Source organism: Vulpes lagopus, chromosome 9, assembly GCF_018345385.1.
Source record: "Vulpes lagopus strain Blue_001 chromosome 9, ASM1834538v1, whole genome shotgun sequence".
In the NCBI taxonomy this organism is placed as follows: Eukaryota; Metazoa; Chordata; class Mammalia; order Carnivora; family Canidae; genus Vulpes; species Vulpes lagopus.
Genome location: NC_054832.1, coordinates 58833378 through 58846614, shown reverse-complemented (window position 1 = coordinate 58846614; position 13237 = coordinate 58833378). Strand labels below are relative to the sequence as shown.

Below are 13237 nucleotides of genomic sequence, written 5' to 3'. Positions count from 1 at the left end.
CATATGTGTTTCTATTGGTTATATACTTAGGAATAGAATTGATGGGTTATCAGATATGTACATAATCGGTTTCAATAGATATTGCCAAACAGTGTTCTAAAGTGGTTCTGTCCATTCCTTCAGTAGTGTGGAAGAGTTGTACTTGCTTCACAGACCTTCTCTGTAGTTTTCCTTTTAGTGATTCTGGCAAATATGTAGTAGTATCACATTGGATTTTAGTTTCTCTTTCTTTGACTAGTGAAATTGAGCACCTTTTTCTGTGCTTGTAGAGAGTTGGGGGGTGGTCACCTTAATCTGTTGAGGGACTGTGCTGAGTCAAGAGTTGGTTGAAGTTTTATTAAGGCTCGGTCTGTCTCTAATTTGCCCCTGTTCCTTGGGTATGACCCTCCAGAGATTTCAGCTGAGAGCCTGATCTGTTTATTGGGTTCCTTGCCTCTACTTTTTTGCCTTAGCACTGTTAGGCTACTGCAAACCCCACTCTGTACTTCACAGAAGAGGAAACCTTACAGCCAGTAAGCATAAGAGAAATGTTTAACTTCACTAGCGTGAGTAATCAGGGTAATCCCATGTGATATATTGAAATAGTATTCCTATACCTCAGACTGACAATGATTAAAATATCTTAGAATACTAACAGTTGGCTCAAAGAGTGGGGAAATGTTAAGGCTGCCATACCTTCTTAGTGCTATAAATTAGTACTTAAACTTTGGAGAGCATTTTAGCAAAATCTGTAAGTATGCATTCCAGCAATTCTACTTCTAGGTAAATACCCTAAAGTAATTGTTTTTATTCTTGCTGCCCATTTTAAAAGCCATGAACGGGTTTTTTGGTTTGTTTTTTCAAGATTGATTGATTTATTTTAGAGCCCAAATGAGGGGAAAGAGAGAGGGAGAGAATCTTAAGCAGACCCCCTCTGAGCGTAGAGCCCAACTCAGGGCTTGATCCCAGAACCCTGAGATCATGACCTAAGCCAAAATCAGGAGTTAGCCATTCAACCATCCAGGCTCCCCTAAAAGCCATGGAGTTTTATTTATAAAAAACAAAGAGGGCAGCGTGGGTGGCTCAGCAGTTTAGTGCCACCTTCGGTCCAGGGCATGATCCTGGGGACCCAGGATCGAGTCCCACATCAGGCTCCCTGCATGGAGCCTGCTTCTCCCTCTGCATGTGTCTCTGCTTCTGTCTCTCTCTGTCTCTCATGAATAAATAAATAAATAAAATCTTAAAAAAAAAAAAAAAAGACAGTTTGTTTGCCCTGCTAAGACAATTGATCTGAATAGAGCCTAAGTAGAATTTTTTTAAGGATCTGTAGCTTTTATTGTATAACCAGCCTTGAAAGAAGTATGTCCAAGAGAAACTTGTACTGTCCACAAGAAGACCTGTAGAAAAATGTTCAACAGTATTACAGTAATAGAAAATAGCTTTTAAAATCTTTCAAAAGGCTGGAAGAATGGATGAATAAATGGTATTTTTGATCAATGGAATATTGTTTAATAGTGAAAGTAATTCTATAAAAATCAAATCAACATGGATAAATGTCACAGAGTTGAGCAAACATAGCAAGTTTCAGAAAAATATGCATATGCTAAATAGTACTATATATTTAAAGGTACATTCATACTTAGTGCAAGTTACAGGAATGTATGGATATGATAAATTCTAAATTCAAGATAATGGCCACCTTGTGGAGAGGAGAAGCTGGAGGTGCAATCATTATGGTAGTAAACAATGTCTTCAGTTGTACAGATGAGATTTTCTTTCTTTCTTTTTTTTTTTTTTTAAGATTTATTTATTCGTTCAGAGATTGCAAAGAGAGAGGCAGAGACACAGGCAGAGAGAGAAGCAGGCTCCATGCAGGAAGCCCGATGTGGGACTCTATCCTGGGTCTCCAGGATCACACCCCGGGCTGCAGGCAGCACTAAACTGCTGCGCCACTGGGGCTGCCCCAGATGAGATTTTCTTAAACTTGGCAGTGGACGTTCAGGTTCATCATTTTTTAATCCTTTTGTGTGTGTGTGAAATGCAAAGTAGGTTTTTTTTTAAAAAAGTAAGAAAAAATATATTGGTGAGCCGTTTAAAATAGGAGAATTTATTTAAAAAAATCTCTTGTGTCTCTGAGTTTAAGATGTGATTTTTTAAAAAAATAAAATAAAATTTCTATCTTATTTGTGATTTATGTGTTAATACATTTTTCCTGTTGTCTTTAGCCTTTAAAAAGGAAATTGCTTGTGATAATCTCTCAGAAAGACACATTTCACTCCATTTTTCAACACTTCACCTACAACCACATGATGGAGAAAATTAAGAGTTATGTGGATTATGTGATAAACGAAAAATCATCAGCCTTTCTTATGAAGGTATGCATGTTTCAGACAGTAGAGTAAGGAGAAATTGTTATTATAAAGGGGAATACTTGAAATAGAAATCCTTAAAAAATAATCAGAATTTTATTTAGTGATTTTGTAGAAGAATGGCAAAATGTTACAATTAGTGAATCTAAAGGGTTTATTAGTGATATTTGCAGTGTTTTTAAACTTTATGAAATAAGAGTTGGGGAAATTTTTCAGAATTAAAGTTGAGGAGAGAACAGATTAAAGAAATTTTTAACGTGTTTTTGGAAAAAGTAAAATTGGGCTGAAGAAGGACCTTTTAAAAAGATTTTTTTTTTTTTTAAGATTTATTTATTCATGAGAGACAGAGACACAGGCAGTGGGAGAAGCAGGCTCCCTGCGAGGAGCCCAATGTGGGACTCCATGAGTCCCGGATCCTGGGATCATGCCCTGAGCCAGAGGCAGACACTCAACAACTGAGCCGCTCAGGTGTCCCTATAAAGATTTAATTTTAACTTAATGTTATAATGGAGTACTGATTAAGGGAGTGTAGTAGATACCTAGAATTTTTTTTTTAATTTTTATTTAATTTTTAAGATTTTGCTTGTTTATTTAAGGGGGTGCAGGGGGAGTGAGAGAATCCCAAGAAGACTCCACGCTCAGCGTGGGGCCCATTCTGGGGCTTGATCCCACAACCCTGAGATCATGACCTGAGCCGAAATCAAGAGGCAGATGCTTAACCAACTGAGCCACAAAGGTGCCCCAATCTGGGATTTTTATTGATTTTTTTTTTTTAAAGTAACCTTTTATCTTAAAATTGCCTAGCAAGCACTGTGTGTATCAAATACATATACAAGGAAAGATTTTCTCCATAAGGCTTATAGACCAAGCAGGTAACTAAAGCAGCTGCTATTGATGTCATAGTTACTGGAGAGAACACAATGCAGTCTTTTTGTTGACCTGTGAACAGATAAATTGGTTATGACTATCAAAATATTAGAAGGCTTTATTTTTAATACTATTTGTTCAAAATGACCTAATGGATTCCTTCCTCCTCCACAACCCCATTTTTTAAGGCAGCAGCAAAAGTAGTGGAAAGTAAAAGGTCAAGAACAACTTCTCAAGATAAACCTAATGGTAACAATATTGAAATGGAAACTGAAGCTAATTTGGATGTAGGAAAAAGGTTTGTAAATTCATTATTTTTAATCTCATGGATGCATCTTTATGTGAACATGTTGCTAGTGAGACATTTTTAACAAACAATTATTATAGAGGGCATGTTTGATTATTAACATTTGGATATTTGGACTACTGTACAATTACTTCATGGTTTATGTAAATTGTTATATGTGCTAAGCAAAATAGTGGTTTAAATAGTGTACATTTTTAACAAACAATTATTATAGAGGGCATGTTTGATTATTAACATTTGGATATTTGGAATACTGTACAATTACTTCATGGTTTATGTAAATTGTTATATGTGCTAAGCAAAATAGTGGTTTAAATAGTGTACATTCTCAGGCAGCATGTGCTCTGAAACTGTTAAGTTTGAAAACTTGAATCTCATCTGTGCCCCTTAGTTCTCAGATCTCACATCCCCCATCATGGGCCCCAGTATACTGAGGAATGTGTTTTAAACATTGTTCTTACATCTTTTTTTTTTTTTTTTAAGATTTTATTTATTTATTCATGAGAGACACAGAGAGATAGAGAGAGAGGAAGAGACACAGGCAGAGGGAGAAGCAGGCTCCATGCAGGGAGCCTGACATGGGCCTCGATCCTGGGTCTCCAGGACCAGGCCATAGGCTGAAGGCGGCACTAAACTGCTGAGCCACCCAGGCTGCCCTCTTCTTACATCTTTAACAGTAGCCTAACCACTTGGTCTGGTGCTCAGCTGAAGAAACTGTGATTGCTTCAATGCTGAAGGGAAATGGGCTATGTCAGTCCTACACATAGACCCCTTATCCATGGGGGTATGTTCCAAGACCCCTAGTCTGGGCCCGAAACCTCTGAAAGTACCAGACCTTATATATTCTGTTTTTAACTTTCTATACATACCTATGATAAAGTTTAATTTATAAATTAGATACACTAAGAGATTAACAACAACAGTAAAATTCTAACAGGATAATGTAATAAGAGCTATGTGAATGTGGTCTTTCAGAATATCTGAGTTCTGAGACAGTGTGACAATGTGAGCTGATAAAATACTTTGTGTGATAAGATGAAGTGAGAGTAATGATGTAGGCATTATGACATAGTGTTAGGCTGATAAGATTCTTTGGAGGATGATCTTCCAGATGCAGTCAGCCATGGGTAACAGAAACTGTTAAAAGTAAAAAGGAAAAAAAAAGGAAAAAAAGGAAAGTAAAGCTGCAAATAAGTGGTGGACTACTGTAGTAAGAGACAAGTTCAGTCTCCAAAATTATTTCTTTAAAAAAAAAAAATTATTTCTTTAGGGATTTTCAAGGGTGATTTTTACCTTTCGTTTGGGCTTTAGAAGCTAACCTTATTGAAGAAGATAAACTCTACCATTTCAAAGTTCTTTTCTTGAACCTATGGTCCATTGCCTCTATTCTTCTACCCTTAACTCAAGGCCAGACCTCAGATCCTTATGATTTCTGGATGGATGAATTTGGCAGTGGATTTCTTGGTCCCATGACTTTATTGCTGCAGGTTGCTCATCTTAACTACTTACTTCGAGGTGGGGATTGGAGTTCAAATCGGATATATAGTCATTATATCTAAACAGAACTCTTGATGTTCTCATCTGTCTCTGTACCCTGACTCTCCTTACATGTCCAGTTAACTCCCTAAGTGTTGTGAATCCCATCTCCATGCTTCTTTAATATATTCTTCTTATCACTTGTGTCCTAGGTTATTACTTAGCTTTGTACCATGCAAATCCATCTTTGACATGACTTCTAGAGTCAGCATCCCATAAGAATAAATCTGTTTAAGTCACTTTCCAGCTTAATAATCTCTTTTGGCTTTGTTTCCTGCTAGATGAGAGTTGGAAGTTTGTCGGCATGGCTTACAAAGCCATACTTAGCCCCCCCCCCCTTTTGTTTTTTCATATACAACCTAATCCCTAAGCATTAGCCTCTCTTTACATACCTAAATGGTACTTTCTAGCAACACAGAACTTCATCCCAATCCTCAGATACTATAAGCTCTTTCGTGCCTGTCTCGTGCTTTAATTTTTTTTTTTTTATATGTATATTTTTTTTTTCGTGCTTTAATTTTGAATTCTCTTCTTTCTGTTGTCTCCAAAGCAGGCCCTTACTTGCCATTCAGGGTCAAGCTGAAAAAATTTGCAATGCACTAAACATAGGAAATAAAACTGAAACTAGAGACAAAATAAAGATCAAGAACCAAACAGATATCAAGGCCATCCTGGAGGCAGATAGAATCAGGACAAGTTAAGCATCAAAATCACCAGTCTCAGGATAAAAATCAGGACAGAAATGAACAAGGATAAAATCAGAAGTGTGACTGCAAAATTAAATAATAGGAAAGATGAAACCGTCATGTTATCAGTGATAGATAAAATAAAAACTTTGCCCTGATAAAGTATATAAGCTATTTTGTGACAAAATGAATTATAGACATGAAACAAGAACAGCAGAAGGCATTACATAACTTGTTGAAGTATATAGACTTAAATGCTGAAGAAGTTGAGATGGACAGCTTCCAAGAGGAGTGAGCATTGGGCAGACACTTGAAAGATACTTTTGATTTTTACAGTTAGACGGAAGAGGCAATGTCTTTTTAGGACAGTAGAATTGTTCCATTGAAGGCCCAAAGGTGTAAATGGTCATGCTGTGTTTGTGGAGGCTAAATTTAACTTCAGCAAAGGGGGAAGGGACTTGGCAAAATAGTTCATTTGGAGCCTGGTGGGGAGGGCAAGAAATTAAACTTGAATCCATGGAAATAAAGTTCTATGGAAGAGTTTTTGAAAGAGCCATATGAATGCTTGATTATAACATTAACTCTGCTTAATTTATGTTTGTGAAGGCTTGATTTAATATATGGTAAGCACAGGGGATCCCTGGGTGGCGCAGCGGTTTGGCGCCTGCCTTTGGCCCAGGGCGCAATCCTGGAGACCGGGGATCGAATCCCACGTCGGGCTCCCGGTGCGTGGAGCCTGCTTCTCCCTCCGCCTGTGTCTCTCTCTCTCTCTCTCTCTGTGACTATCATAAATAAATAAAAAAAAAAATTAAAAAAAAATATATGGTAAGCACATCTGGGCAAAAATTATCCGTGTTGTAATTCTCAGTATGTCCTAATATTATCAGAGTTTCTTTCCTTTTTTTTTTTTTTTTTTTTAATTTTATTTTATTTAATCATGAGAGATACAGAGCAGGAGAGAGAGAGAGGCAGAGACACAGGCAGAGGGAGAAGCAGGCTCCATGCAGGGAGCCCGATGTGGGACTCGATCCCGGATCTCCAGGATCACGCCCTGGGCTGCAGGCGGCGCTAAACCGCTGCGCCACCCGGGCTGCCCTCCAGAGTTTCTTTCCAAAGATATTTTGTATAAATTGAAATAGGACTTGATTATATAGTAGGTAGTAGCCTTGTGCAAAGTTCCTTTTGCTTACATTCTTACATATTTTTTTTCTTCTTTTGAAATATTAGTGACAAACAGCCTGCAGGAACTGAATTTTCAGGGGATACACTATCCTTATTAAGGTGAAGTCAATTGATATATTTCTTATCTATCTTTTAAAATCTTTGAAACACTTCATACAGACTTAGTATGTTATAATAACTGCCATATAAATACTATGATTTAGAGAATATCGTAGGTACCTGCTTATCTCAACAGGTATTCAAGACCTTGACATGTATTGAAATTCCAAACCATAGAGACCTGCCTCTGGGATCCTGGGTTGTTACACATTGTTTCCACAAGGCCATTACTAGCATACACATATAGGGAGTCCTTGAACTTTTTTTTTTTTTTTTTTTTTTTTTTAATTTTTTTTTTTTTTTTTTTTTTTTTTTATGATAGGCACACAGTGAGAGAGAGAGAGAGGCAGAGACACAGGCAGGGGGAGAAGCAGGCTCCATGCACCAGGAGCCCGACGTGGGATTCGATCCCGGGTCTCCAGGATCGCGCCCTGGGCCAAAGGCAGGCGCCAAACCGCTGCGCCACCCAGGGATCCCTTGAACTTAAAGCCAATATTTAATAAATTCTAATTCTGCCCTAGAAACAAGGATATGTTGCTGGGGGTGGGGGACAGTTACATTTCTGATGAATATCCCAAGTTCTTTTTTTTTTTTTTTTAAAGATTTTATTTATTTATTCATGAGAGACACAGAGAGAGAGAGGCAGAGACTCAGGCAGAGGGAGAAGCAGGCTCTGTGCAGGGAGCCTGATGTGGGACTCGATCCAGGGTCTCCAGGATCATGCCGTGGGCTGAAGGCAACACTAAACCGCTGAGCCACCGGAGTTGCCCAATATCCCAAGTTCTATTTTATGAAATTACTTGAAAAACTCTGTTTAATCTACATTTTAGTTACATACATGTAACATGTTCAGAGAACAGAAAGTCTGCATGAATGATTTCAGAGATAGAGCAGCTGAGATGCTGAACAGGAACCGTGATGCGAGGTTTTGATTTGGTGTGGGGGAGGTCAGTGGAACTGAGGAATTGAGAGGTCAGGATTATATATGGGTTATCCATGAGAACACTGAAGTAACATGATAAAACCATCCTTGGGGGATAGAGAAAGATCTGTGAATGATGGAAAGTGCTTGCAAGGTTAGTGAATGATTCTGAAGAGTGGTAGATGGAGATACACATCAGTGGCATGAATCTTCAAGGGCTAAAATTTCTGTGGAACCAGGACCCTAAAAGTGGTATTCGTTAGGAAATGGGAAGTATAGAGACCCACCTCTGGGACTTGGTTCATAAGAAGGTAGAAGATTAAGCCTGTCTTTACTTGAGCGGGCCACAAAGAAAAGAAATATTCTCCCTAAGGGAGAGCTGGGTTTTAGGGCAAAAGAAGTAGGGGAGCAGGTGAAGAGGTTGAGAATGACATTAGAGCACAGGGAGAAAGAGAACAGATTAGCAGGTTGCATGTGTACTTAGGTAAAAATAGAGATTTTAGGTGGTGGTGAAATCATTTCCTAAGCTTAGGTAAACTACTTTTTTCATCTAAACTAGCTCCTTTATAAAAATTGAAATAATACCAACTTTGCAGTGTTGTCAAAATTTTGCTACACCCTGTATTTCCAAACAGCCTTCATTTCAAAAAAGGTCTTTTTGGAAGCTATAAAAATAATCATGTGTAAAGGAATTTTGGAATTCCTATTTTGATAATTAAAAGCCACAAGAGAGATGAAAGTTAATAGCTGATAGTCTGAGGGTTTTTTTTTCCTTCACCTATATAATTAGGAGGTCAAAAGAATCTTGATTTCTAAGTAGATGAGAGAGAAATTAAGTGATGGGAGGAGAGGAAGTCAGACAACAAAAATCTTAAGAGGCCAGAGGTTAAGATGGGACACTCAGCAAGGAAACAACCTGAAGTAGGAGAAGGTCTATAACGGATTAAGACAAATCATCTTTTTTTCATAGCCATTCTACTTTTTATGGAACCAATCCCATGCTTTTATGTTTAATTTAGGTCTCACAAGAATCTCTTTCTATATAAGTCAAAACATGGAAGCCAACAACAGGATTTTAATAGGAAAGAAGAAAGAGTGGAAACTCTTCAAAGTGAGTACTCTTACTTCAATATTAGAAGTGGAGAATTAATGTGTCCTTGAAATTGATCCAGCCCCTGACCTCCCCATCATAACACACAGACACTTCAGAAAACTGATGCACAAAGGATTAAATGCCATACCTCCATAGAGTTAACTTAGAAAGTTAGTACTTAATTTAGAAAATTAGCTATTCTGATTGCCTAGCTTGGAGTACTTTTGCTATGTTGGCACACTGCTTTTCTACTTTAACTTTTATTCAGCAACTTGAAATAGTTACTTATTTGAAACATGGAAGTTGTTACTATGGTAGTTATGTTCTATAAAGTCACTGCAACTAGTAAATACTAAGGGGAATTACAGGGTTAGATTCCTTTGAGCCTCTTGTCACCAGCTTTGTCAACTGATAAATATAAATATATAGTCTTGCTCAGAATGTTTACATGTTTCGGTTTAAAGACACTTTTTAATATATAATGTTGATTTGACAGCGGTAGCACTGTGACTTGTGCCTGGGTAAAGCTTAGCTAACACATTTTTTCTGTTAGGGACATCCTAGTCTTCTTGCACTGAGGAACACTAGGCAACACTTCCACAATACATTTGGGGGCCATTCTAAACAGCAAAATTACGCCCAAACACAAAATGTAGTATTAAATAGACACTAAAAAAGACATTTATAATAGAGCTAAAACAGAAAGGCAGAGAATTATCATGTTTATTAACCTTTGCTGGGAACACACACATCAGGTGAGATGAATTTTTTGGTCTATGAATGTCCAACCAGTGACCACAGAAACACTGTGTATTGACTTTTGAGTTACAAATTATTAGCAGGGATGTAAATTCACAAATACAGGATACATGAATAATGAGGATTGACTGTGGAATCTAGCTACTCTCTTCCTTGCATTTAGAATTTATTCTTATAAAAGGGATCACTGGATTTAAAAAACAACATTAACCCCCAAAAAAATCTTAAAAGCAGTCCATAATTATTTTAAATTAAAATTTGATTATAAGTTTCTCATTGATATTTATTCATTCAGCAAATGTTTATTGAGCCTCACTACATTCTAGGTAATGAATGAAAATGAATACAAGGATTTTTAAACTATTGATCCACACTTAGCAACTTATTGGTCGGTATGAAAATAATAGATGTACCAACTTGATGCCAGGGACATAGTAGAGCTACAGTAAGTATTAATTGACTAAATTAGTTCATAACTGATGGCTGATGACAGGGCTAGTCTTAACTAATATTTATAAATTATAGCTCTAAAACATTTACATCCATAGATCTTATCATCCTCCTCATTTTAAAGATGGTAAAGTTAAACTCAAATAATTCATGTTGTTACTCCAAAATTGTTCTGCATCTCTTGCTGCAAAATGGCTAAGAATCATAATTCTAAACTAAAATAATTTGGGGATTCAGGGCTTTTAATTTCATAATACAAAATTCAAAGAAATGGAAACTTATACTACTTTTTTAGATTCTAAGTAGTTGATTAGTAGTTAAACTCAACTGTAACCCCATTGCAGAGTGGTTTGACACTGGCTATGGATATTGAGCCTAGAAGATTTTGAGTTGTAGTACATTTCTTGACTTTTTGTTAGATGTTAGTAATATATACATACATATTTTTTTTTAAATTCCACTTTGCTTAAAAGGTACACAGTACCCTTTCTTCATAATTAATGGATTTAGTTTTATTTATGCTAACCAGTTTTTTTCAAATTTTTTTAAAACACCCTTTACAAAAATTTTTTTTTCAGATTTGTAAAATTGTCATGTACTTTTAAAAAATTGAGTGATTCAGAAAACTTGAAAGAAAACTACCTAAATTCTTTCTGTGCAGAAAAAACTTAGCATGCAGTGAAACAGTATGTAAACTCATTTAGTCCTCAAAAATCTTAAAAGTGCCTTTTTTTTTTTTTTTTTAAATAATCCCATTCTATGCATGGGGAAGCCGCTACAAAAAGAGATTAAGTAAAATCTACTTGATCTCAGAAATAGTGAACAGAACTAGAATCACAGGCAGAGAGGTCCCATGCAGGGAGCCTGATGGTGGGACTCGATCCTAGAACTCCAGGATCATACCCTAAACCAAAGGCAGACACTCATGCTGAGCCACCCAGGTGTCCTTAGTGAGTTCTTTGCCCAACGTGGGGCTTGAACTCACAACCCCAAGATTGAGAGGTTCATGCTCTGCCGACTGAGTCTGCCACGCAAAATTAGACCTTCTGCCTGCAGAGCCCATGCTTTTAATTGCTGGGCTAGACTACATCAGTAGAAAAATAGTCAAATAAAAATTTAGAAAAATGTGATTAGTTTAAATGTCAACTTTAAAACACATTTACATTTTGAACTTTATGTAAATGCTGTTTCATAAGAAGTATATCATAATCTATATGATTCCTCCAAAATGAAGAATAAAGAATATGAAATGCTTTAAGAGGTTGGGTAGGCTTGCCTCTGTAATCATAAATTTAAATCTTAGACTATTGATTATCTAAAAAGAGTGATATTAGCAAAAAAAAAAACAAAACTGCCCTCTCCTACCAATTCCCAATTTTTCTTAGTTTTATTTTATATGATAAAAATTTGTTGAATTCTCTTTACTAGTCATAATTCCCAAAATAATTTAATCTGTATTTAAATTGATTTCTTGTTTGTTTGTTTGTTTATTTATTTATTTATTTATTTATTTAGACTCCAGGATCGCACCCTGGGCCAAGGCAGGCGCTAAACCGCTGAGCCACCCAGGGATCCCCTGACTAGGTTTTTTAAAAAGATGGGATTATAGGTTCTATAATTTCTAAATTCTTATATTGCTGAGAAGATCTATTATTTGGAGGGAGTCGAGAAAGAGAATTTATTGGCTCCTATTTATAAGTTCAGAGGTACATTACCTTCAAGTGTGGCTGGATCCAGCAATTCAGTCATTCACCTCAGACCTGCTTCCTCTATCTCTCTCAGTTCTACTTTCCTCTGTGATGGCTTCCCCTCTAGGCAGACTCTCTTCAGGTGGCAACCCCTGACAGATCCATACTCTTATCATCACTAAGGTGGAAGATGCTCCTTTCTTTTTTTTATTGAAGTATAGTTGACATAAAGTGTTACATTAGTTTTGTGTGTACAGCATAGTGATTGGACAACTATATATTATGCTGTCTTTACCCAAGGGTAGCTAACCATCTGTCCCCTTACAACATTATTACAATGCCATTGACATATGGAACTATGCTGTACCTTAAGTGTATACTGTTTTTTGCTAAAGGAATTTGGCTAAATATAATATTCTTTGGAAATATTTTTCTTACAACTTTGCAGATACTGATCCATTATATTTTGACTTTATGAGTGCTGCTGTGGACAAGTCTGATGTCAGCCTTTCTTCCCCTTTATATATGAGTTGCCTTTTATTCATAGATTCCCAAGTCTTTTTTAATATGTGCATTTAATGCTATAAACTCCCCTTTAATTACTGCTTTAGTTCCATCCCAAAGATTTTGAGATGTTGTTTTTTTCATTTAGCTCAAAATATTTTTTCATTTCCCTTAAGACTTTTTTTTCTTTGACTTACAGGGTACTTAGAAGCTGTTTGTTTAATTTTGAAATATTTAAGGGTATTCAGATATCTTTCTATTATTGCTTTCCAATTTAATTCTATTTGGAAGAGAATATACTTTGTAGGATTTTTTTTTCTTTCTTTTTTTTAAGATTTTTATTTACTTGAGAGAAATAGAGACAGCACGAATGGGGGGCAAATGGGAGGAGAGGGAGAAGCAAAGCTCTCTGCTGAGCCAGGAGCCCAACATGGGGCTTAACCCCAGGACCCTGGGAACATGACCTAGGTCGAAGGCAAACACTTAACTGACTGAGCCATCAGGTGCCCTGAATTTCTTTCTTTTTTTAAATTTAAGATTTGTTTTATAGTATATGATATGGTCTATCTCGGTGAGTGTTGATATGCACTTGAGAAAAATGTGAATTCTGTTGTAAATATGAGGTCAGGTTGATTCATAGTGCTGTTCAGATTTTGTGTATGCTTGCTTATTTTTGCCTACTTGTTTCAGCAATTACTGAGAGACAGTATTGAAGCCTCCCAACTGTAATTATGAATTTCATTGGTAATTATTAATCTCTGCTAATTTATTAATTTCCTTTTTTGCTATTTTAGTC

General features: G+C 36.5%; 1 protein-coding gene across 4 annotated transcripts in view; it reads left to right on the top strand.

Annotated features, from left to right (window-relative positions):
• The window catches only part of TERF1 (telomeric repeat binding factor 1), a 38300-nt gene that overhangs the window by 14121 nt on the left and 10942 nt on the right, over positions 1-13237 (top strand). Inside the window, exons 5-8 of one of the 4 annotated variants that reach the window (XM_041769638.1) lie at positions 2205-2354; positions 3404-3513; positions 6972-7025; positions 8967-9058. In XM_041769638.1, coding sequence (XP_041625572.1) covers positions 2205-2354; positions 3404-3513; positions 6972-7025; positions 8967-9058 — 406 coding nt within the window. The remainder of the gene's footprint in view (positions 1-2204; positions 2355-3403; positions 3514-6971; positions 7026-8966; positions 9059-13237) is intronic. The other 3 variants (XM_041769640.1, XM_041769639.1, XM_041769642.1) reach the window with 3 other exon arrangements.